General features: G+C 33.4%; 1 protein-coding gene across 1 annotated transcript in view; it reads left to right on the plus strand.

The window, feature by feature from the left end:
* The window catches only part of CNTNAP4 (contactin associated protein family member 4), a 203,585-nt gene that overhangs the window by 56,694 nt on the left and 119,133 nt on the right, over nucleotides 1-27,758 (plus strand). Inside the window, exon 3 of the mRNA XM_056513630.1 lies at nucleotides 21,625-21,818. Within this exon, the coding sequence (XP_056369605.1) occupies nucleotides 21,625-21,818 (194 nt within the window). The remainder of the gene's footprint in view (nucleotides 1-21,624; nucleotides 21,819-27,758) is intronic.

The raw sequence follows: 27,758 nt of genomic DNA on the forward strand, positions 1-27,758 counted from the left end.
TTTGCCAGAATTGCAGATATGCAGTGATAGTCATTGCAAAAGTCAGATCTGCAAATACTCTGGGGTCAGCAACTGAGTGTTTGTAATGAAGTTATCTTTCTGGCTGAGGTATTCTCTAATCCTTCAGTAGAGAATTAACTTGAATAGAAATGGTGCTGCTGTCAGGTACCTTTGTATCAATTCATGCTAAGGTTGCTGTCTGCCTGAAGCATGCTTGGTTTGCAGGATGTCTCACTCATAGATTATTCCCTGTACCATTTGCATGCCAACATTAAGAGGTCACAGATTAATAGTATGACCTGCAAAGGAACTGAAAAAAAAAAAAAATAACAATTAATGGTAATTCTACATTGCTATGAGTGTATTTCACAAAATCATCACCACAAGGCAAATTTCTCCTGTTTTGGGACAGAAGGATAAGCAAAGAGAAATGTAACCTTAAATATTCCTGTTTAAGGAAGTAGGTTTAAAGGAAAAAACAAAATAAAAAAACGAAGTAAAATCCAAATTATTAAATTGTTGCCTACATTAAAAATGTGTTTCAGGACAGGTAACTTATTGTATTCAAAACCAAATATTACTTCTCAAAATATTATAGTGAACCTGAAGGTTCAATAGAGATCTTCAAAACTTTTTAAGATTTGAATTCCAAAACAGACTTTTGAGTCCATTACCTGGGAATTTTGTAAAAAACAATTATTTTAGAAAAAAACATGAGAAACTAAATGTCCAGGAAACTGAGAAGGACTTAGTTAAGATCAAATGATCTTAGCATCTTTGCTAGGCTAGTATTTTACTGCAACTTTCAATTTAAAAAAAAAATACTCTAAAGACTGAAAGAGCATGTTTTGTTCAATAGGGGCCAGGAATGATGGGTAATACAAGAGGAGAAATAATTTTCCCATTTAGTCATAGGTTTTTTTTTTTGTTGTTGATGAGTTGAAATGATCTCTTAAAATTTCTCAAATGTAACAAAATAGATATATTACTGAATATCTTGTGTGGGCAGGATACTACATGTATAGCTAGTAAAACTTTGAAATGCAGATGGCATTTTAAGTACATAATTAGTGTCAATGATCAGGCATTGATTTAAAAATATACTCAACTGAGATCTCCAGTGTTGCAAGCTGCAAGAAGAGAAAAGCAAAGGTGGGAATTTTAATGCAGATACAATACAGAACGCTTTGTGCTTTTAGCATCATTTCAGAAGATAGCTGTTTATTTCAGTAGTACTGTGAAATTGAATTGAAAATTCTGAATTTTTAAAATAATAATTTTAATAATAGAATAAAAATATTAAGAATATTTATAAATAGATTCCATCAAATTTTTTAGCATTATAATTGATTTGTGCGAGTGACGAGTAAAAGTTGTGCTCATTATTTTTAGATATAAAGCAGCTGAAGTCTTCTTTTAATATTAGATATTTGAGCTATAGAAAGGTGAATGTCTTTCTGATGGGAAATCAAAACCGTCTATTGATTCTAAAGCATGAATTGTCAAAAGCACACTGGCAGGAGCTTACTGATAAATCAGTTTCCAGACAGCCTTGATATTTCTACTTCTAACATTTTAAAAGGGATTAAGCTGACTCCTGTTGAAGTGCACCTGGTTTCTAAATATAGAATGGAGGGATGAAGTGGGATCTTCACTTTTGCTGTTGTTGAGAGGGACAATAGATTTACATCTGACAAAAAGAACACTTCGTTTGTGGTTATTGTATGTCTTTAATTCTGAAACAGGATGTCTGCAATTTAAGTGCATTTATAAAACCACTGATGTTTTTAATTAAGCTCAAAAATAAACGAACAAAAAAGAATAGACCACAAAATGTGAACTGTAGCTGAGGATGTATTAATCTTGACTTCAGGAGCCTAAATATTGTAAAATACCTAAAATCAAACAAGATCAGCATTGATTTGAAACGAGAAAGAACTGGAAAATGCATCTGTTTTTTAAAAATAATTTTTATTTTCTCCTTTTATTCCAGCTCATTATGCACAAAAGGTTTTTAATAAGATATTCAGTGGACTATTCTCATATATTTCAATGTATTTTAACAATATTTATATGCAAAGGCTTCAAGACATCTTATAAACATGTTTTGATTAATAATTAAGACAGTTCAAACAGACATTTTGGCTTCATTCATCATAAGAATTTTGGACAATGTATGCAATTTTGTTTTGTTTATTCCTTTTTTATGATATTGTTTTATCTCTTTAGATCTTCAGTATGTTCTCACAAATAACCACCTTGTTAACTGCCTATCCTCTTGGCTTATTTTAAATATTAAATGTGTGACTCATTAAATTGCTAAAATGAGTGCTGCATTCTGAAGTGAACACTAGTTGGCAAGAGACACCTCTTCCTTTTTAAATAATTATTGCTCCTGAATATATCTGGTACTAGAAAAGATCTTCAATTTCCTTAAAAAGTGTGAATGCTTTACAGTTTTTCAAGGTGCAACTATTAGTGGTGAACTATTCAGAATTACTTTAATGTAAGTATTCTGAAAGATTTGCAAAGTTTAACTCATCCTTATATTTGCATTTTTCTAAGAAGCAAATATTCAGTAGAAATAGGAGCAAAAACTCTTTGATCATTAAGCATGTGTGTCTCATACCTAATCTAAAACACAATAAACCAGAACAGAGCTTGGTTTTGCTGTTGGTTTTTAATGATGAATTAGTATTCTTTTTTTTTAAGCAATAGTTCAATAGGGGGTTCTTTTTGTGTGACTCTGCTTTTTGCACTTACCCTCTAGCTCTGTGGCCACATTTAGGTATAAAGTTTTTATTTTCATATATTAAAAAATATTTTTCTACTTACCCAGACTTTGATCTATATTACCTTTTTCACACCCTCTAATACCAGTAATAACTTTAAAATACATTTTGTAGGGAAATCACTGTGTAATAAGTAATATCTGTATATACTCACAGGACCAGATTCTAATATGATACAGAAGGCCAGCTGTCTACATTTAGCAAAAAGTCAACCTTGAAATTGGTAAGCTTAGAAGAGTGCTCATGAAAGAGCAGTTCAGGCAAAAATGAAGCGATCCATTGAAATCATTGCTTTCACAAGTCATTACGTTGTTTACTGTGTTTCCTCAAGGGATTGTTTTGCCTTTTGGATAACTAAGAAGCCTTGATTATTTTTCTAGCCTGCAGAAATATGGAAAAGATTTTATCATTTAATATTTTGCAAAATGCAAGTGCTAGAGACATAAGTCTATATACATACAGAAAAAAAGAAGTAATTGCATCTTATTTCCTGATAAAGCAAAAGAAAACAAACAAAAAAGTCCACCTCACTTTTCTATTTTTAACTGCAACAAAGAATCTCTTATTTTTGCTGTTACATGACTACTTGTCACATAAAATTAATTATGTGATCGTTGTTGGGTCCTTAAAGTTTTTTGATACGTTTACATGGAAACAAAAAATTAACATAATCAGACTGTTACTGGTAGGGATGCTAAAGGGGCCATAAGCGTGCATAGAGTTCTTCACACTCCAGTGAGAAAGCACAAAACCTGCCATGGTTTTGTTCTCATTTCTTAAGAGCATGCAAGGTATTTTTTCTCTAACAAATCCAGAAAAGTTATATGTGTTCATATTTCCCAGAACTCTTTAAATCTTGTTTACAAATTCATCTGTGTGACTGATCATGCTTCTCACTGTAGTCTCAAAGATGGTATTTTCAGCTAGAGTGGGATTTTGTTAGCCACTTTTAAGTAGTTCTCCCTCAGGAGAATATTAATCATTTTCTGGGATAGGGGATTGCAGAGAAACCAGGAAAAAATTGGTAAAATTGAGACTGAACTGAGATTTCTGGCACACAAAATTATAACACCAGGAATGGCAGTATGACTGTTGCTGTACTGTTTGACCTAGTGCCAGGATCTGAAGCAGCTGGAGCCTTGTCCTGGGAGGGCATACATAATAACAAACAAGAATAATTTTCTAAATGTCAAAATTTTGCTTGAGGGAAACCATATTCCCAGTACAGTTTGTGGCTGTATTTCACTTGCAGTAGTTCTCAAGTCCTTTTATGTGCCTTTTACACTCATTTCTCTAACCTTTTCACAATTTCTAAGATCAGAAAAGACAAAGGCACAATTATTTTTGTAGCTTTGTGCTTGCTGAGGCACTTTTAGCTTATGTGGTTACAAATGTCCTTCTGGCCTTTAGTCCAGGCTCCAGACTGCCTGGACTCAATTTCACAGTTGAACTACCAGAAATTCAAACCAGATATGAAGGCAGTGCTCCTGCCTGACTGTCACAGGTAAGAACTGATCTTACAGATATAGAATATCCCATATAACATGAAAATAGTTTTCAGAATACATTTTCCACCTCAAAATCCATATGGAAATTGAATTTTACCTGCAACTGATTAATGTTTTGGTACTAATAAGCTTTTGACTTCTCATTGAATCAAAAAACAAATAGTATCTTAGTAATCTCATCCATGTAAAAAAGTGGACTGCTGACAATGTCCTTCATTTGTGCAACATGTTTGACCTTGTTTTCTCTTCATCTCACAGCAACCATATTTATGGGGAAAAAATAAAAAAAACCCTATGTAAATAAATAAATAAATAAGTAAATAAATAAATAAATACATACAAACCAACAGTCAGAGAGCATGTTCTTTACAAGATCACAGTTTATTCTGAGTGTCACTCTTTTACCATTCTCTTTCTCAGCCTACTTAAATACTTTCTTCATATACTCACACATTCAGTATTTATGATTAACCTGGTGCAGTTATTTTAAATGGCTGTAAGTGAAGACCACTTTAAGTCACAGAGTTCTTTGTAACAATTTATATGTCTCATCTTTGATCAAATTCTTATATTCCTGCATTGAATGTTCTGGCTTCTCATCACTGAAAAAAAGCAGATGGAAATGAACTGCAAAATAAATTTCCTCATTTCAGTTATTGTACCTGGTGTTAGCCCATAAATCTCAGCAGCATCAGTACTTCCATGGAGTAAGGCAGGCAGACCTTTCAGAGTTAACTTATAACCTAATAATATCTCGATCATTTGATTCTGTTTTATATAACAGCGAAATGTGGTGGTTGATAAGAAAAAGGGGGAAAAAGGCATATTTTTGGCACATACTTGTCACCTAATAACAAACAAAATCATTGTATGAATCTTAGAATTTTTAAAGGCATTTCTCAGATAAAAAAAAAAAAACAAAAACGAAACTAGAAAAAGAGAGTAGGTAAGGCTGAAAAATACAAGTTTCAGTCTTCTTATAAGTCTGACAGAATTTGAAATACCTGGAAATAATGGATAACCTTAATAATAAACCATACTACCAAGATTTCCTATAATGTAATTCTTCCTACCTTTTTTACAGATCAGTGGATTTGAAATCCAGATCTATATCTTTTCAATTTCATGTAACTTAATAAGAGAGGAAGAACATGTAGCTCTTGGCAAGCTATGGTTAGGCAATCAACATTCAGAGCTGACATCTAGCAGTAAAAGGCTCCTATAATATGATCAGTTGAGGGCAGGTTTGTGATTGATTTATGTCCCTTCCAAGCCCTTTTACCAAGTATCCTACTCAGTAAAATACAACATACTTCCTAATGCCTAATTACTAAAGTAATAGGAGTAGAAAGTGGAATTTCAGCTTTCGGATTTCTTATTTCTGTGTTAGCTCATATGGTATATTGTCAGATACTGAGTAAGAAAAAATCCTAACATAATATTTGTAGGGGGGTTTTGTCATTGGGTGTTTTTTCTAGAGACTGTACTTTGCCCTCTGAGTTGCCAACACTTTGTTACTGAATAGTAGATATTAACTTTTCAGTAAGAGTATCATACATTTGTATATTTAATTTAACCATTTAAAAATTACACAGATTCGTGCTATACTCGTGTAGTTTATAAAAACATTCAGTTTAATTTCCTCCCTTTCACCTCCAGGTAAGTCTGTGATGCTGTGGATTTACCCTATAACACTGTTGGGGAATAGAACATTCTTGGTTGTCTTATTCTTAAGTAGTTACATGTTAGTAGCTCTCCAAATTTCCTAATTACCTCCCAGAAGAGAAGCTCCTCTGTGACACTTTAAAATGCAAAACATGTAAAAATTTTACAGTTAGAACTTGGGCAGCCTGTTGTTGAGTGTTATTTTGTGACTGCCTGCAGTAGGTGGGAGATGAGAGATGTGGGATAAAATGTCTCTAATGACAAAAAAGGGAAAGATTATTATCCTGCTTCCCAAAAAATAGCTTTGTGAAAAATGTGACTTTTTTAACACCCTTTTAAAATCTGTCATCTGCTGCATTACTATAGCATTCTAGTCTTGACTAGGTGAGCAGATTTATTTCTGTTCCAAATTATTTTTTTTGCTGGGAGCTCCAGTTAAATTTAATTATCAGAATTAAGATCATCTTGACCTTCCTAACCAAATTTTATGTGTTCTATCTGCATTCTTTTTCATTTGTTGGCATAATTTTTGAAGCATGTCATAGGCTTTTTATGAGGTTTTGGCATCTATTTTCGCCTTTTTTTAACATATGAGACGGTCATAGGTAGCATGTAGTATAAGTAGGCAGAATATAAACTTTTCAACCAACTGCAATACTTGACAGTTTCTACACTCAGTCAAGATTATTATTATTGCACGACTATAAAACTAACATTATGGGAAAAGCAATTGGAAATTATTTCCTGTTGTTTAGCTTGTGATTTTGTTATAGCCCAGTGAAAGGAGAGACTGGTAAACAATAAAATTTATTTCTTTCTACAAATGACAGCAACAACAAGAAGAAAAAAATTCTGGTATCTTATATAATACTACTACTACTAATAATAATAATGATTAATTTTGGTTTATTTTAATAATGAAATAATAATTGTTTTAAAGGCGAATTAGTTACCTTTAATTATTAATTACAGTTTCACTACCATCTACTTACTTAATACTAAAGATCAATATTCTCTAAATACTAGTTTTCAGTGTGAAGAAATCTTTACTGTTACCACATCTTCATCCCCCTGTTTAAAGTAGACAGAATTTCCTTCATAAGGACCAAAACCTTCAAAACCAAGAAAAAAAAGTATTATCATGTGGCAAAAGTGTAATATACATAGCATCTCAGAAGTTTAAAGCTCAAAATCCACACCTCTTAGAGGCAGAGAGTGAGTATGTATTCCTGGACAGCTTTTAATCAATTTGGCTTCAATCCTTGACTAAATCTCTTTGGACTACCCCAGGAGTAAGGAGAAGGGAGTTACTGAATTCATAAATCCATTTGCAATCCAGTTAGTAATGTACAATTTTTAGCCACCTTAAATTGCTATATCAAATAAGTAACATTGTTTTAGAATTTTAAGGGATGTTAAGGTATCTGTATGTGTATTTAAATATATATATACACACATATATATATGATTTTTGGATGGATACAATAAGCTTCTCTTTTTATCCATGTATACACACACATATAGCTATATGATGTGTTTATGAATATGTCTATACATAATACATAAACATATATAAATCTGTGATGTATATTATCATAATCTACGTCCAAAAGTCTTTAAAATATAGAGAACTACAATTTCAAATCAGAGCATGCTACAGTTCCTTAACACTTTACAAAAAAAAAAAAAAAAAAAAAAAAAAAAAAAAAAAACAAACAAACAAAAAAAAAAACAGGCAGAAGAGTATGATTTTATTGAATATCTATCTAGTGACTCTTGGATATCCTATCATCCAGGATAATGTTTTGGGATATAGTTAAGCTGGTATATGACTGCTTTTACATAACAAGCAGCACCACAACATAATGCTTGCTTCCCAACTTGCAGTTGGAAATAAATAATTGCATAAATATAAATTTAAACAAAGGAAAAAATATTCTCTGCTCACATCCTATTGGTATTTGTATTTTTGCCTTCGATTTTGGAAGAGTTTTTTATTTTTTTAATTAACACTTTATTTGCCCGTGTGTTGAGAGAACTTGAAAATAATTGACAAATAAGTGATTTTTTACCTAAAAATACAATAATTTAATTCCTGATAATGTACAATAATGACTCCTGATACCAGATTAACTTAGAGTTCATCAAGATCATGCTAAAGAAGTCTCAGTTCACAAAATTAATTCCTAAGGGCAAGAAAAGACAATATTAACACTAATAAATTGCAGTGGGTTGTACTGTTTCATTTTGACAGTTACTTAAATTCTCTACAATATTTTAAGTAATATAATACTTACAAAGAAAAAAGTAAAGTTGGACCATGGTAGCATGCAGAAGTTTCACTGTTCAAATCTTCAAGATTTTCAACAGTAATATTACCTTTCTGTAATAGCTGTAGAAAAGCTGTAGACACTATTCTACACAAACACTACTATGATTTATTTATCATTGCATCCGTTATATCTGATTTTTGTAACTGTCCATAATGGCTATTATTAAAAGTAAAATGCTCAGATGGCCTGAAAAAATGGGATATGAATATGCATAAATACACATTTTTTAGTCTGAGAAAAGCTTTTAAGTTAAACATAATTTTATAAGTAATACAGCTTAGTTGTGCATTAGTTATACACCAGTTGTCTTAAAACTGATGCTAATAAAAATCCCTGAATTACTCCTGTGTCTGTTGAGGCTGGCTGATTTACTTTCATAAACATTATAATGCTATTTTTGAAAATCAGAAATGAGCAGTAATATTATCATAATACTCTGGGGAAAAAAAACAAAACAAAACAAAAAGAAAGAAAATGCTGAGAAATGAAGCTTCCTCCAGGGACAAAACTTAAATGAATGGAACTTCAGTTTTTCTTCATTGTTAAGTAACTCAATTAATAAATGTTGTCCTTCAATATTGTATGAAACAATAATAAAGCTCTGTTATTTATAGTGTACCACCTACAATTTAAACATTTAGCCAACATAGATGTTGTCTCCTATGTAATCAAGCAAGATGTGATTGTATTTCTTGATCACGAAATTCCATTAGTCTAGCTCAATCCCATTTTCTCTGTTATACTTTCTAGTCATTATTATAATCTCGGGCTTTATGCCAACAAAAATGAGTCAGGAGTCAATGCTGGATAAAAAGGCTGAAACCTCAAACTTAAAATGTTCCACTCTCTTCTTATTTGTAACCTCTTCTTTCCAAATTATGTGGGGAAATAATGACATCATAATGCATGAATTCTGAAAAATACAGATGTTACACAAATACACAAAACCAGAAATTGACTTGGATTTGAAGAGAAGCAGTATATCTTTTTTCTTTAGTTCTTTGTATAAGAATAAAAATAAGAATCTTAAACCATGGCAGGTAAATGATTGGCCAAATCTCAACTTTGTGAAAGCTCAGTAATAAATTTCTTTAGCAACATTTTACCATTCAGGTCAATATGAAAAATATTATTGTAAAATAAATGCAGGAGTTGAGGAGTGTTATTCTAACTTGCCAGGTGAGGATCTAGCGTAATGTGTCATCTATAGATACCAATTAATGAAGTGCTAAGTTTCATGTGATATATATTTGTGAGTTATATATTTGTATTGTAAAAAAATGCTGGGAGCAGTGGCTAGAACACTAAATTAGGGAAATACTGTATATGTAGGGGATAATGTATGTACCAGTTTTACCTCATCCTTTTATGTTCTTGATACATCATGTTGCTCACAAATGTACAGAAGTGGAGCTGCACTTCTACATGCATGCATGCTGTGACACTTGTACCTTACACAGCACCAAAATGTAATTAGACATTTCAGTTGTCTTACAGGGTATCTGTCATTCCATAGGAGAATATTCATATTCTTGTGCACGTGAGCACAAACAGACTTTTAAGACCAGAAGGCTGTCACTGCACTTGTTTTCTTAAAATACCACATTCTCTTTGTACATGTCAGACAGACATGCAGGCCCATAACCAGCTGGAGCTGGCCAGTGTCTCGCTGATGCTAGTTATATTAATTTGCACCCACAGTAATGGAAATAAAATAGAGTTAAATAAAACCCCTCTACTTTATAAAACTTTTCTGTTTTAAATGTTTACTTAGAGTATTTTTGCTTGGAAATGGTTGTCAATATTTTTTCTGTTTGCTTTGCTGTACTGAATGCATCATGTGTAGTGAAACAGGTGGCAAAGGCAGTGAATCAGCATTTTGAAGGCTGAAATAGATTTTCCAGAAGTACCACCAGAAGCACCAAAGTGGATTATTGAGGATTGAGATAAAAATGACAAGCACAAACATGTTAATCTGTTCAAATGTACTATCCTGCTCATTTTATTGCAAAGTATACAAACCTATCACTTTGCTAAGTAAAATTGGAGATGGTACATCTAGTTATATATTAGAACTGGGTGATAAATGTCAGGGGGTTTAAGATTTAGTTTGATAGTATTTTCGAACTTGTTGCTGATCCTTTTACAGTTCAATGATACTGCTGTGTCTTCAACACTCTTCAAAGCAGTGGGTAAATCCTCAAGGAAAATGCAATAATATCTGAAATATTAATCTACCAGAGATTTTTCTCAGTGAAGCTTTTTGTTTGTTTTTTTTTTTAACTACTTATTTCATATTGTGTCAATCTGTTCTTAATAAGTGTCACTATTTCCTATTAAAGTGGTGGATTAATATTTGAGGAGACAGAAACACAAATTACAAGTGAAAGTTTGGATCAGAAAAATACAATTAAGGTACACGTATTTGTATATTTTGATGTAGATGGTAGCTGGTATTAGAAAATTTAATTTAATTACTCTGGAAAACCTCATCAGAACACTGTCATAGTGATAAATACCTAAAATATTCAGTCTTCTTATGTCTGGTGTATTAAGCCAAACTGATAAATGCAAAATGTTATAAGCTTTCTTTCATTTTCTTTGAATTCTGTGACCATAAAATATTGGTCAGTAAAATATTGGGATGGCACACTAGCCTGAAGTGAACTGGAGTAAATGCTAAAAAACCAGGTTTAATTTGGTTTCAAATTTTGGGTTTACCTGGAATTAATGGAAGAAAAACAACCAAGAAAGAAAGAAAGAAAGAAAGAATATAAAATGTCTACAAGTGAATGAATTGCAGATGTTTAACTGTAAAAAAATGTTTCTCAATATAAAAATGTTTTTGTCCATGAAAGCTGTGGCTAATTATCACTACTAGCTTTAAATTGCAGGACAGGAGTGTAACATGTTGGGCAAGACCAGTGAGCGAGGGAAACAAATACAGATGATTCAGTGAAAGCAGCTGCTCTGGAAATAACATGTAAAACTTTATTAGCTTGAAAGAAGTTATATAACTTTATAAAACTGATGAACGGTGTATTTGAGCTATCTATGGGGGTTTGTAACAAGTATTTATAGAACAAATATATATTTCCCGTGTCCACATAGCTAGTTTATATTTCCTGATATAATACTGTATACACAAGAAATTCCATCAGTACAGAAATTTAAGTGAGAATGCTGCTTAAACTCAGTGGTGCAGCGAAAGATGATGACAATGAAATTTCTTAGTTTTCCCCATGAAATTTTCTATGCATCATCTATGAACAAAATAAGTATCTCAGGTAAAATTTACAGTGAGATATAAGTTATCCTCACTTCACTGATGGAGAGAAAGAGAGAGAGGGTTAAATATTGGAAGTAGGGAACCAAACTTCATGCACAGCAGAATTTACTAATACAGCATCCTAAACCTGAATATGACCAGAGACTAGACACAGGGAAGAGAATAGCACTATTGCAAGAATGCATTCTCCTAAGGAGGAGACAATTTCCCCGATTAAATGTTCTGCTTTACTTTCAATCTTGGATTATTGCCAGAATATTGCCAAAAGGGGTACAACTGTGAAAATGTGAAAATATGTGAAATTCCTAGTTTGTAGTCAGGGAGATGGTTTGCTAATCATCAAGTAAAAGTGGATGGTAATAGCCAAGAATGATGTAAGTCTTGCAATGAACTGGCACATTTCCAAAGAAACTTAAAGTTTTAAAGAAACTTAAGTTTTCAAAATCTAAGAAACTTTATGGAGAACAAGAAATTTCCTTCAGCATAAGTCTCTTGGAATGACTTTATTTTTTTTTTTTTTACTAAAGAATCACCTTTTTGGTGAAGTGGCTTAGAGGGCTCAGATTATATCCTACCCAATTATCTATCTTCACAATACTCTACACAATTACATATTATATTCATTACCTATATAATGGATATAAATTTTTTTATTCGGGCTTTCCAGAGCACACAAAAGATGTTGCCTACTATAGGGCACTGGTTCATAGCATTGTGTGGTACACTGGTGATGAAAAATCTGAACAAAATAGTGGCTTTGATAGGTCTTTGAACCATTGCAGTATGTTTTCCTTTTGATAAACTACATCAGTTTATCAAACTATCTCCCTTGATATATATACATAATGATTAATTAAGGAGAAATATCTTCAGGACTTTCTGAAGAAATGTAAAATGCGATTCACTGATGCCCTTACTTACCTAATTTACTGTTAATGCAGAATGGGGAGTGAAATAAAGTTATCTACCTTCTTCTGTTTGAATGATGCAAAGTAGATCAAACTTTGTCACTATTAATACCATTTCCTAGTGCCTTTGTGTTGCACTGATTCAAATTCAAAATGCCTTTGAAGCTTCTCTTGGCATAGTAACTACTACTTGTCACAAATTATTATTAAAACCTAATATTCCTTTTATAATACCTGTCACAATTTTAAAAGTTAAGTTCCTTAAATATTAAATATTCTGACAGTTGAAAAAAATAAGTGCAATTGCTCCTTCTCTTCTAAGATCATACATGTTTTCTTAATTGATATTCAGTCTTAGAATATGTTAAAATAAGGTTAGACCTTCCTACAAAATTAAGCTTATTCTACCTTTGAGGCCACTGGAGCAGCTGCTACACCCACTTCCCTTAGAACGTTCTGTCTGACTGAAGCATTAATGTAGCTCTTTTTATGCTCTCCCTCAAAAGTAGCTGATATTTTTAGTAGTTTTGATTTCTGTTGACAGAGCTCTGCATGCCACTTGTGAAATACTCATTAGAAAACGTAACTACCCTACATGGTTAAGCCAAAACATACTCATTATGTCCATACCTATTTCTGGAAATTACTTAAATAATTTCATCTCATTCTTCAGATTTCAAGAGGCAAGACTTCTCTATTTCTTAACAGCAAAAGTAACATACAGGTTTTTCAGAATCAGATTCCATTCATGGAACTTTTCACTCTTTATTCAAACAGTACACCTCATTTCTGTAAATGATATAGTTCTGATATTAGGCCATCAAAATTGTGTCTCTTAGTTATTCTCTCACAGTATTTTCTGAAACCTGGCCAAGATCTTCCCTAACAATCCAGAAAATCATGGCTGATATGTTCAGAAGGAAGGGCTAGAACTGAAGACCTTCAGAGTTTATATAGTGCAACAGATTTGGTTTTGTTGTAATATACAGAGATAAGTAATGTTTTCCAAAAAGAAGACATAATTTGGAAGAGGAAATTAGAAAGGGAAATCTTGTTTTTGTTTGCTTGAAATATATCCAAGATTCCATTCTGTTTCTTTACTTTTTTTTTATCTTGAGCTTAATCAATATCTGTCAGTTTGTAACATCAGAAGACAAGACCAGAAAATAGCTAAGAAGCTATTATGAAGTTGGATTATGTATAAGTATTTCTTAGTTTTCATCAGTGTATCTTAGTGGTTAGGACAGTTTCAGATAATACTTGATTCCCTAGATATTTAAATTACTTAAACCATCCTAAAATAAAAGGAAAATTGTGAAGCCATTGAATGATTTCCTATGAAATCCAGTTATGGAAGGATACTAAACCATGACACTGTCCTGAAGTGTGAAGTGAAGCCATGGAGTCTTTTTATACACTGGCAAAATGACAAGTCACACCTGCTTTTAGTCTCCTCCAATCAGTAATGTCTCTTTCATGCAGAAAGTAACTGGGTACTAGAAGTCTTAAGATTCCCCAAATATTCAAAGCCCTTGTTTTAGTAATCTTTGAAGAGGTATTTCTCTGATCTTACACTTTGGCTGAATGCACTATATCCTCCTAACTTGAAAATCTTAAAATCAGGAGAGGAGGCTGTGGAGATGAAAACACCAGCTGGTTAGAGCATGATGCTAATAACAACAAGGATGCAAGTTTGATCCATTTATGGACCATTCACTCGAAAGGTGGACTCGATGATCCTTGTGAGTTGCATCCAATTTGGAATATTCTGTTATTCTGTTTCCAAGGCTGTGCAGTTGGTGACCAGTTAGACATTGGTCTTTCATCAGGCAACATCAACTCTTTTTGAAGATCTGAGTTTTCCTGTTAGGTGTTGAGATTGGTTATTTTGTATTATAGTTTTACATATAGGTAAGATGTGTCTATGAGAAAAGCTTTTTAGTCCTGATAATAATCTCATAGGAAACAATAGAATGGAAGCTTCAGATAAAATTTGTCAGGAAGAATTTAGAAAGGTCAAAAAGAAACACTGCTCTGTAAACTCCTTCTTAGGTGAGGCAGGATCCATTCTAGTCCCTGTAATGGTTTGAAGCCAAAACCAGTGAGAGACTCGAAGTCAGAAAAACAGTTTAATAGGAAAAAAAGAGAAAAATAAAATACATGTATATATACAAAAGAAAAACCACTGACAGAGTCAGAATACAACTTGATACCCCACTAGTAAGGGCGGTGGTAGCAATCCAAATGAAGTGGTCCTGTTGAAGTAGTGATCCTGTAGTCTGGTGGCTCTTATCCTCTGGAAACCAGTGGGTAAGGGCTGCCTTAGTGCTCCAAATCTCAGGTTTTCTCTAGGTAGGAAAGGCTTAGCTCCTCCCCCTGGCTGGAGCATCTCCCAATGGGTAGACTTAATTTTATCAGTCATACAGTGGAGCTCAAAGGCCCATTAAAAGAACATATTTTCCTGGAGGAAGGATGGGTTCTAGGAAAGATAAAGAACATTGCCCCACCTGTCTTTTTAACAGATGGCCCGTTAGCAGAAGATATCTCGCACAGAGGTAAGAATCACTGCCCCACCTGGTTTCAGCAGATGGTGGTAGAATACATACCTTTGGGCACATCTTTACATTGGAACCTAGGACAGTCTCATGGTTTATCTAGGTGTAATTCTGCCTTTATGTAACTTTCTTCAACAGGATTAAGGATAGCAAACCAATTATATTTATGTGAATAATAAGTATGTTATTTTCTAAAACTGATGATGATAATGATTAGACTAAAAAACTTCAGAGTTAGTTCCTGCACAGTATATTTATAACTACTATTATAGTGTGTTACTTTTTTAAAGCAGTATTGAAGTAATTACATTAAGACTAGCAAAATAATTATTAACATGAGATTTATGTTGCTCAAACATACCAATGACTCTGAGCAACTCTTTAAATCAACCTCAAGGAGTAACCCTGATGAGCATCACCACTCAAGGGAGGAATCTCCACATGCACTCTTAGGAGTGTGTTGCAAGTCCCTGCTGTAAGAAGAGGGACTGGGCTTTCATAGCATAAAGTCATTGACTGTCAAATGCATGTTTCTAGGCCAGCAGCCTTTAGCTCAGCCCCTTAAGATAAATTATGACTATTATCACTTGTTGGTTCTTTTATTATGTATTAGTATGCTGCATCCTCACTGGTATGAGTTTCTGTAGGGAAATGTTGTTCTTCACATCCTCAGAATATTTAGTTCTGGATTGATGCATCAGGCTGGCCTCAGTGTTCTTTACCACAGAAAGAGTGTAACCCCTCCTCTCTATCTATAATCAATAACTTCTCAATTATGGTAAATTCCAGGCTGCCTTATCTCCACTTAGGAAGAGCATCCCACTACATATCAAAGGCAAAAGATGAACAGCTATCAAAAATGTGGTTGAAAATTATTATGGAGAAATTTTGTATGTGAAGCAGTAAATGCAGAACTGGGTTCTGATCTAGCTGTCCTTTTCAGGCTTCTTCAATCTCTGTGAAAAGGAAAAAAAAAATCTGTATCCTGTATTTCTTATTCATAGCTCAAGGTCCCTCATCTCTTCTTGCGTTTACTTGACACAGTTTACCTCTGGTTTCAAATTTTGGGGCTTTTGTCCATGTCTTTTATCACTGAATTATGGCTCAGAACAGCATTGATAGCTTTCACACAGCCTTTCTGAAAAATGGGCCAAGTTGTGATTTATGCTCTTTGGCATCTGACTATTTAGGTTCTTGATAGTTACTTTTTGTGCATTTTTCTGGAATATAAATGGGAATTTCTAATTGCATGAGCTCTATATCTTGAATTGTCTCATTAAAACATAGGACAACTAAAATGTAAAAGACAAGGAGTTTATCACAGCAGTACATTTGTTTTTTTAAGAGGCCAAGAGGATTTTCACCTGCTAGCAATGGATCAACACCATTTATCAGATATTGCCCCCCACTCCCCACTTCCATTATCTGCCAATATTAAAGAAAAACCCTTGGACTCTTTATATAAGTATGCACCTAGTTTTTTAATTCTCAGTTTGTGAAAAAGGATGCTATTCATCTTAAGAAATGAAATAGTGTTGTATTTTGATATTCTAGGGATTTTGAATGCTGTAAACCAGTTAATTTTTCATTTCACATAAGCCTTAGAAGACTCAGTTGTCAATTATTTGCATGCAGAAAATCTGCTTTGTAATAAGTGCAGGCAAATTCATCCCTGCTGCAACTTTATTGACTTGAAATTAAAATCAGCTTCTGTTAAACGATCCATTTGGGAAATACACAGTTTGATTAATCAAAGGAAATCATCCTTTCTGATATGTGTTAGTTTTAAACTTGAACTTTTGCTAATACTGTTACTGCAAATAAATAGGAAAAAGCCACAGAATTTAAGAGTGGTATAAGTGCTGGTGTTGGCTAAAAGGTCTAATGAACTGCATGTGAAGATGCAGATGTCAAGGCATGTATGAGCATGAACTGTGTCATATAAACTGTGGTTTATATGACAGTATAGGCATTTGTAGTCATAGAGCCAGATGAGAAAAAAGTGGGGTGCTGTTCACATTAAGGGACAATCTTTAAGTCAGTTTCTATTCTGTGTAGTTCAGAGTTTTTAAAATTAAGCTAAAGTAGCCTGGCATCCTGATAACTACATAGGGCAAGCTTGGAAAGTGTAAGCATCACCAAATTAATTTTCTGCTATTTTTAACCTGATATAGCACTCCAAATTCACTGTAGCAATAGTCAGGTATTTTCTGCCTTGGATGTGAGTTTTTGGACCTTATCTTCAGTCATTTCTAGTTTTGTTCTCTTGTTAGCTATTTGCTAACTTTGCTGACATTTTTTTTCTATTTTCAGTGTCAGTGATAATGATATTGTCATCCCAATGAACCTAAAAAAATATGAAAGTAAAAGCTCTTTAAATACATATCCTAGCAGACAGGAGCTGGGGTTATGTAATAATACCCATTCAGGGTTGTGATTTGTTTATATTGATGGTCATGGGAGAGGTCAGAGGATATTTAAACTCCAAAAGCAAGAAAGGTAATATAATAAAATTTAAACTACATGTAAGAGAGAGAAGAGCATAAAAATTTAATTCTAGAAATACGGGGTATCTGAAGGAAAGCAAGTCTTGTGCTAGAAGTTTAGTGCATAAAACCAGGACAGATTACAAGCTGCAGTCCCATTTATAGTTTGGCAGTTGTAATGATGAAGAAATTGCTGACTGAACTAGTGAATGACTCCACCTTATATAAGTCCCACAGAAGAACACTGTGCAGTGCTTAGAGTGAATGTGTGAGGAAATGCCAATATATTTCACTTGACTGACTTGAAAATAAATGTTATAATGTTGTAGAAACAGAAATCAAGAATAATGGAATTTCACAGGGAAAATTTGAAATATTAAATATGCATGATTGCTTAAATTTTAAATTTAGCACTAATTAATCAATTTTAATACATTAAAAATACCAAAAGCTTAGGAATTTTTCAATCATTTCATAATCAATTTATTGATGAATATTACATAAAATGAAGGAGGCTATTTATCAATTAGTATGTATAAGTGATTGATGGAAACTCTAAACTTTGATTTATTTCTCCCATAGATGATCATAGATCCTCCATTTACTTATAAGCCATCAAGTAAAGCTGGCTATTTCTTACTAAAATAGAAATTAAAGACAGAGATTCATGAGTTAAGGAGTTAGTACAGCAGAAAAAGTATTTCTAAATGTGTTCAGTAAACTAATGTACTGTATAAAATTATATCATGTGTACAAACATTTTACGAGCATTGGTATTTAAATAATATAATAGGAATAGTAAGTTAAGTGAAAAGATTTTATGTATTATCTGTGTGTTTAACTTCCAGTCAGCATGTTCTTCATAAAAAGAAACTTTGTAATACTTGGGGTTTTTGAAAGAAAGCATGGATCTTGCATGCTTTGGCAGCTTGAATGTAGATTTTTGGTATGTTGCTTACAAATAATCTCAATATTGGCATGAGACAGTGGAAAAGAGAAAGGCTTAAAGACCCCCTGAGACAAAGTTCAAAAAAGGAACTCTACATAGTTTTTCACCCCTTTGAAAATTACTTGTCTGATTTGCTGTTAGTTCTCAATAAAAGATGTTTAATCAGTCACTGTAGAACATATATTCAGATGTTATTGAAGAAACCATATGCTTTACATAAAAGACACTGACAAAAAAAGAGATAGAGAAATAAGGTGAAGACTTCAAAGCCTCAAGAAGTTTAGAGATGGAAAAATTATGTTCCTGTAAATCTTAGTCTATCCCTGTGTGTTCATACATTTTGGCACAGCCTTGTTTAATATACATGGTGTCTGCATCCCTGTGAGGAGCTGTTTAAGACAACTCCAGATCTTCCCAGAAACATCCACACCATGCAGCATGAAATGCAACAAACAAGATCCTTTTGACATGTGTTATGCAGCCAACTTCTGTGCATTACCATGCCCAGATCGATGCTAGAGCCAAAAGTGACTGTGGCTTGGTACACTCATTAATCTTGCTGCAAGGGCAAGACACACTGTAAGGAGTGCTGGGTGAGAAGCTAGCATGCTCTACTAGCATTTCCTGCAGGACTGGGAAAACATTTTGTATCTGTGATGTTTCAGGCGGCAGTCAGATGCTGGCAGGACACATGGCTGCTGGACAGTCAGGCAGGAGAGTTCATGAAGAGCCTTTGACAGATGAAAGCATCACATGAACCAGTGTCATGGTGTTTCAGGAAGCGTGTTGCAGCTTCTGCCTGGTGGTCCAGGCTGTGGTTTAATACAGGCTGTTGGAGTTATCATGCTGTTTCTGCTCACTGGTTGTTCTTTATGGGCCTTATGTTGCATTGGTCAACACATAAATGGCTTCCATGACTGCATTTTTACTCATATCAAATAGCCCTGACATTAGAACACTGTGTATCTGTGTCTCTTTCTCTTCTTTCTTTTCTGGATGTAGTACAGCATGATGATGGTGTATAGACTACCTGGTGATGTGCCTTGCAAAAATTTGTGTAAAACATAGTACTAAAGACAGGAGTACTTACCTCAGTCTAGCACCAAGTAGTACTGCCATAACAGACTGCTTTTCAGGCATTTGATTGACATCCTTCTAACTTCCATTACCTCATTTTGAGTACAGTTCTGCATTAAGTGAAGATGTTTGTCTTGGAAGGAAGTTACAGATTATGAATTTAGCACAGACTACCCCTGTTGACTGCAATTTAACCCTGCCTTTCCAGTAGAAAATTCAAAAATGTCACCAAACAGCACAGTGACACATAATCCTAGGAAGGCTTTGGATAATACAGCGCAGCAGAATGTTGCTGTGCCTGTAAGTGATCATGCATAAACTGAGTTTTGGAAGTTAAATTGGCAATTAAGTTTTATGTGGTGTGTGCCACAGGTACAGTATATGATGAGAATGTGGACCACTCTGCCTGTGGGTGCTAGGACTCTTGTTTAACCTCACATGCCAAATGTTCACAAAGTTTTCTTGTTTGATGCTACCACACTGTTCTGCACAGCCACTAAAAGATGAAACTATGTGGTCATAAGGCTTTGGAATCTGCTTGAGGGTAATTGAGATGCAGCCACTGAAATCACATATTTGCATAAAATTCTAAATACTGATTTAGATAAAGGGGAAAAATATGCACTTTATTTAATCCTATAGTTTTAATTATGTTCAATTATAATTAGCTCATAAATGGTGGACAAATGAATTGTGCATACATGGGACTTTATGTTTTTCTCTCAGTTTTTTCTGCTCGGCTCTGTACAATGGACCTCACTTTTTGTAATTTATGAATACCTATATGATTTCTCACCTTTTTATATTTAAGCAACAATTTTACATCTCTAAGTAAAAATTCTTTTTTCTTTTTCTTTCTTAGAGAAGATAGTGTTAAGAACTTGACTTATGACTCCAAACAGAATTAAGCAACATGTAGTATTTAGCTATGAATTTTTTTACATCTTGAAGACCATACAAGCATAAAATTGGATTGTAGCTAACTGATTGTTGTGGAAGCTAGATATATCTGTTCTGATTCTGCGCATGCATGCTTTAAGAACTTTTCAAGGTACCTCTTACATTGTGTCTTTCAGAATTAGATCTAAATCTGTCCTTAAATAACGGGTACTTAAAAATTTTCATCACATCATTCTCTGATAAAATTCACCAGATGCTGTCTGAATACTTGCATATTTTGCAATGTAGTTCTGTAAACCAATGCTTTTCCTTATGACTTTGTTTGATACCTATCCTTGACATTTTCCACCCAGCTTTACTGGAAAACTAGCATGATATGAGTAAATAAAAACAAACAAAGGAGCAAACGCTGAATTTGTATGACTTCTTCACTTTTATATATTTCTGATTAATTGAAATACTGGAGGTATAGCTCTATGTTTTGGGCGAGATGTTTTCTTTGCAGACAGGTGTGCCTGAGGCAGAAACTGCATGTGTATACCTTGTACTCTCTTATAATTTTGCTTACAGATTTCTTGGCCAGTTTAAGGAGCATGTGTGAATCTGTCATGTAACTATGCTTTATTGCTTCATATGCAAATTTATATATCCCGGCCTTGCAGAACAGAATCATACAGAATCATTGAGTTTAGACAGGACCTCTGGATTTCTTCTTGTCTACATAAAATTAAATTGAGATGCATAAAACAAAAAGACAAAATTCAGATTTTATTACTTGAGTCTAGTTGGTAAAAATTACTCTTTAAAATTTACTGTAGAACTCTGAGACAGAGAAAAGAGTGTGAATAAATTCCTAATAATTTATGATAATTATATTTGATTACAAATATTAGTAATCTAGTATACATTTTCAGAATACTTGCTAAATAATACCAAAATAGTTCTGCTGCAATTACGTCTTGAATTAGAATCAGAGAATCACTGAATGGCTTGAGTTGAAAAGGACTTCTAACAATCTTTTAGTTGGAAAACCCTACATTGGAGAAGGATATTTTTCATTAGATAATGTTGCTTAACATTATTTTATTTTTTCATATACAAAGTTTGTGTTAAATTGCTTATTTTTAGGAATACTTTTCACTCTTTTTCATTTTTTTTTAAGGTGCTGGTGGCTGGTCTCCACTTGTGTCCAATAAATATCAATGGCTTCAGATTGATCTTGGTGAAAGAACTGAGATTACTGCTGTTGCTACTCAAGGTGGCTACGGGAGCTCAGACTGGGTCACAAGCTACCTCCTGATGTTTAGTGACAGTGGAAGAAACTGGAAGCAATATCGTCAAGAAGAAAGCATTTGGGTAGGTTCTTTCAATAATGAGAATTAAGTTTCTGCAAGAGACTTAAAGGCAACTTACTGCACATTGTTGCAGATCTAAGCAAAGCTGTAGAATATAAAGAACTACACTAAAAGTGTTTAGATAATTAAATATACAAAGCAATTTAGCTCTTGAAAAGATGAAAGGCAGTAAAAAGCAAACAAACATCAAAAATCTAGCTGTAGCAGTACTCTATTAAGACACAAGGAATTATTCTGAGGATTAAAAATGCACTACAAAATCTCTTGTCTTGCTATGTATGGCAAACTTTTTTTCCCAAAACCATTGATCCTAGTGCATTAAACTTAGCTTTTAGTTATGGTTGAAAAACAAAACAAAACAAAACAAAAAAAAACAAAAGCAAGCAAAGCAAAGCAAACCAAGACAAAACACTTGCTTAATTTTTCTAGAACATTTAAACTGGCTGTAAGAATAAAATGAAACAAATAAATGAAAATCATAACCAAGCAAATCCCAGTCTATTTAAAAAAAACTAAAAAACATTAAGCAATATTTAAGTTTTGGTCATCAAATTCAGAGTCTAGTTTCTGATGCTGTAATCTGTTTATGTCTGACTAGCTCTGTAAATAATAATGATAATTAATAAGCCATTAATAAGATCATCACTTTATTTTTGCATTAATAAGCCATTAATAAGATCATCACTTTATTTTTGCATGAATATAAATGAGAGCAAAGGGTACAAAACCAGAGAGATTATTTCCAAAGTCTACACGAAAAGGTGGATTATATAGTTAAAAAAAAAAATTGCATCTTTCCTTGATCCACAGTAATTGGCAGCTTGGACTAGAGGAAGAATATTGGAACTTGTGTTACATTATTGTATCCTGTCAAGTGAATTCTGTTCTCCATGCATAGAGCTGATTAATCTCTAAATTCATCTAAGCCTTAGACTACACTTATTTCTTGCTGCAGTTAAACATTATGTTAAAATGTATTTCATTTTATGCATTTTGATTTTGTTGACTTTTAATTCAAAGTGTTCTTGTCACTCTTACTGTCAAAACCCGTCTATGGTATAATGAGATTATGCAGTGTTTTACTTGTTGCATAATTATCCTGCTTTTAAAATTTGCTATATACTTCTGCTACAGATTGTGTTTTCATAACAAAGAGAAATAAATGAGTTGCTAAGACATATGGCTGTGGGGAGTAAGAAAATCAATCCATTTTCCAAATGTTAATTGAGCATAAGTTGCTACAATATTGTCTTTGCTCATCTTAAGGCAGGCTGACAAAACATATCTGAGGGATAGGGCAGCTTGATCTCTTCCACGACGGCTCTTTTGGAATCCAATATCGGTATTGCAAACAGAGATGGAGATTGTTATTTCTTGTATATTGCCACCAGTAAAATATCAGATGAAAGTTCTGAAAAATAGTTAAATGCTGATGCAGACATTGGATAAGGGGATTGTTAGATGTATAAGAGCTAAAAAGTGCTGCTTCAATTCCATCATCTAAAACTTAATAAAAAATGATTATTTTAATGATTGCAATGCAGATTGAAGGTATGGCTTGCAGGCAGTAATGAATAATTCAAGGATGCAAACCATCAGGTTTGGGGCAATCTATTGATCTTTTTTATGTGTCTTTATTTAGGAGTTCTGCTTCTAGGGGAATATATTTTCCCTTTTCTAAACTAATACATAGATGTAGTCTTGGAGTGAAACTCTTAAATCCCTTTTTATTTTTTAGATTTTCTTTGACTGTTATCTCTGACTTCTCAAATGGCATGCTCAAGTTCATTAAGGCAAGAACATCCAACACTTTATATCTACTGTGTTGCTATTTTTAACTGAGTCATTGACCTCTTACAAGGCACTTACCAGAAGTAACTTTTGGGGTTTTTTTAATACTACTCTGCAGTAGAATTGAAATCTTCATTAGATGTAAGGATTTTTACTTTGTAACCACTTTTGCAGACTTAAGATACTTGTCTGCAAATTCACTTCCTACTTTCTATTTTTTTTTTTCAGAATTTGGTTTTGAATTATCTTTGTTTCCCTATGGCTTATCTTAAAGTTCTGAAACTCCTGTCACCCTGCAGCTGTAACAGTTGTTCCATCCACTGTAAAAGTTTTATAACAACTGAGGTGAAAGAATACTATCTACACATGTAAAAATGATTAGTTATCAAAACTCTCTTAACGGTTTGTAGAGAAGGTAGTTTTTTCCAAGGCTGGTTACTCTGATAATAGGTGTCTAGCTCAGGTTGAAATGAACCATATTTCACCTTCCCCTGCCTATAAAACACTTTATTGTGTGTTGGTGCTGAATTTGGATGTAAAAATTCTAAAGGTTGGTAGTGAGATTAGCCTCTCTCCCTTTCCTGCTGATAAATATTAAATATTTGCTTTCACTTTTCTGTACATTGGGAATTGGTTTAGAAGGAATCATGATGACTGTATTCTTTACTCACACAATGTATTTTGGTGTCAGTGCTCTAGTTTTCTTGTTGTACTGATGACCTCAATGTATGCTTTACTTGCTGAATCATAGATGTAGGAAGTTTGTATTTTATGTGGGTTTTATCTGTGGCTTAAAATCCTTTAAGTATTACAGGAGTTTTTGAAGGACTAACTCCATTATATTTAATTTCTAAGACTCCTGTCACTATAAAGTATTGGTAAGTATTATTAACTATAGGTTCTACAGTAGAGTTTTTCTTATTTCAACTATACATTTTGATTTCTGTCTTCAGTGATATGTGTGTCACTGTGTTTTCAAAGTTAACTGTATTTTATGCCCTTTTCTTGATATTTATTTTAAGATTTTTTCAGTCAGACCTTAGCAGAATCAATATTTTCATCTCTTTTAGGAATTGGTATATTCTGGTCAAGATAATAATTCTCAAGTGAAATAGTTGTTATAGGTGGTAAAATGCATGTTTTTGCACAGAAATAATTCCCTTTGATAATGATTAGTTTAGTCTTGAAAAGAAATTATTCAACTCAATTTTGTATTTTCTTTAATTTCACCATAAATATAGAAGTGTTTGAACAACATGTGTTGTGTCCTTTTATATTCTTCAATCATTTTATTGTGTTCCTATTCCTCAGGATGTAGTTATGGATGCTGTAAAGTTCAAACTCACAAGCCCAGTCTTTTGCATGGTTCTCTTTTTATCTTCAATATGAGCAGAGGCCTCAAATCTCTTTGTATATTATCACATTTTTTTCTCTGGAAATAATGATTCTTTTCACTTCTCTTCTTTCAGACCTCAGGAGGTATACAGTAAAACATCATAAAAAATATATGTTATATTTTGGTCAAGAAGTGCTAGTAAACCTTATATCTTTAATTGCTGCCTTTAATAGAGGTATTGCTATTCATTCTTCCTCATAATTGGTATTTGTGTTCTTCCTCCTAATTCTAGATACCATCACCTGTATTTTGTTAGTGAAGAATCTCCTATTGTAATCATATTTTTTTGTTTGGGGCTATCTATACTGATCCTTTCAACTAGTATCGTTTCTGGGTTTAACTGAATTCATAGTTTTGTATCACAAAAGTGCTGTGTGTTTTTGTGCTGTGTACCCTCTCCTTGACATTACTAATGGCTCTTCTTTTAAAAGGAGAGTAATAAGATAAAGAGATTAAAAGGGAGGAGTTAAGAGGGCAAAGAAGGATAGCAATTCACAGTTTGAATAACAAGTTTCCCATGGCTGATAATTTCAATGAAACCACGAGTCATCTAACTCACAGAGAAATGCATCTCACTGTTATTCATTAACAGGAGTTTTGAAGAACAAAAGAAATGCAATTTCTTTTTGATTTAATGTTGACTATTTCCTCTCTGACACACTTATGGAAATACACATATATTCAACCTTCAATTTTGTGGAGTGTATTTTTCTTCCCGTGAGAATAATGATTTATCCGTTCCACAGCTGGTACTGAATTTTTACTTTTTTGTGTTTTGAATCTTCCGTTTAAAAATTCTTTCTGAAGAAAGAAATTAAAATTAATGGAAAAAATTAGCTAAAATTTGGGAAAATTATGACCATTTTAGTAAATTCTCATTTAGAAGACAAATTTGTTTATGCCTGTTTATTTTTGTACATTTATGGTTCTGATGTATACTGGTTGTTTAATTTAACTTAGCTGAAGCTAAAACTGTGAATTTATTTAATATCCTCAACCCTGAGAGCTTGCACAGAAATATTTTCACTGTAACACTATTTTAATGGTATGTGGCATAATTTTATGAATGGCGGAGAAATAATTGTATGTGCATTGCTACACATATTCAAAACTTCCTTTTTAAAGGAATTGTGGCTTTATATTTTATTGGAGACTTCCCATGGTGCCTCCAATAACAAATAACTCACAATTATGCAAAGTTACAGGTTAAGAAATACCGAACCACAAGTATTCTGTTATATAAGTTTCAAGAATGCACTTTTCAGGTAAATTTGGTGACTCTTTCTTAGGCTCAATGATTCACGTTTGCTATGATCCTCCTCCTTAGAGAGCAGAATCATCATTCATGATCATAATTTGCTTCACTTTAGTAGCAAAAGACTGTACATATGTGCTACTTTTTTGGAGTTTTGCTAATTACTTTTTGAACCCAAAGGTTTTTTCTGTTGGTTCCCTCTGCAAGCCATGTCAAAGATAATTTCAAGGAGTACTCTATCACTACATTTTATGTTGGTACACTTCTGAAATATTGTGACTTCAGACTGCCTGACTCTTCTAGTGACAGGAAAGAGAGAATCTATGAATTAAAGTAGAGCATATAGTAGTAACCCCCATGGGGTATCCACACTGGACCACTGAGTAGGACACATACTGAAGTACAGGAGAGTGTGAAGAGTCACACCCCCTTGAAGAAGAAACGTGTGACAGAAACCACTTCACATAGAAGGTATCCCTGGCCATAGTAGGGGTGTCAGGACTAGAAGATCTTTAAGGTTTCTTCATACAACTGGCCCCCAGCCCACCAATCCAGCCCATCTGGATCCCTCTGTAGAACTCTTTACCCTCCAGTGTATCAACACATCTGCCCAGCTTGGTGTTGTCTGTGAACTGGCTAAGGGGGAACTAGATGGTTTTTACTGGCTGGGGAAAGATGCTGGGGAATGCAGGAAGAAGCAGGAAAAAACGAAGGATGAAAATATTCTTATCTTGGGGTATAAAAGGAGCTTGAAGGGAAATACGAAAAATTAAGTATGAAGAAAGTCAGAAATAAAAGGAATCTTGGGTGGAATAGTACAGACAGGGGATTCTTGTGCAAATGCCTTTGTGAAACTGGCTGCATGCATACACTTCCACTTATGATGAGGACATTTTATTACTTATTTAAAACATTAGAATTTCTGAACTTACCTTCTGAGCTTTTGCATTTCTCTATCTTCTTCTGTTTTAAAAGCACTTTGACCACAGTGCTATTTTTAGACACTTAAATGGCAATCTAATAAGGCTAATTTTGCAGTCACAATGATTAATGTTCTGTATAAAATAACTTATATTAGGTGAAGAGATGAGTGCATGCATCAAGGTTAACCTGCCCCAGAATACTTAACATAAGTTAAAAGGAAGGAAAAAAATATTGAAACATCAGCAAAAAATGCAGTGCTGTAAATACAATCTATATAATTTGTTGAGGGTAAACATTAAAGGAATTGTTAATGCCAGAACAGGTAAAATATATATTGACATTATGTATATTATGGCAGACCATATGTGGAAAAGAAAAAAAGCTACACACACATATTTAAAAAATGTGTATTTAACCAATGATAGCAAGATGCCTTGAAAATATGCAACTCCAGCAACATGCAGAGGTAAATATCCTCTAGATTTAGACATTTACTGGTTATTTCAAATATGTGTGTTAATGTTGAAGTCATTAAATTAACAGCAGCTTTGGGAAACAAAGTCAAATATGTTAGC

Source organism: Oenanthe melanoleuca, chromosome Z, assembly GCF_029582105.1.
Source record: "Oenanthe melanoleuca isolate GR-GAL-2019-014 chromosome Z, OMel1.0, whole genome shotgun sequence".
NCBI classification, from domain to species: domain Eukaryota; kingdom Metazoa; phylum Chordata; class Aves; order Passeriformes; family Muscicapidae; genus Oenanthe; species Oenanthe melanoleuca.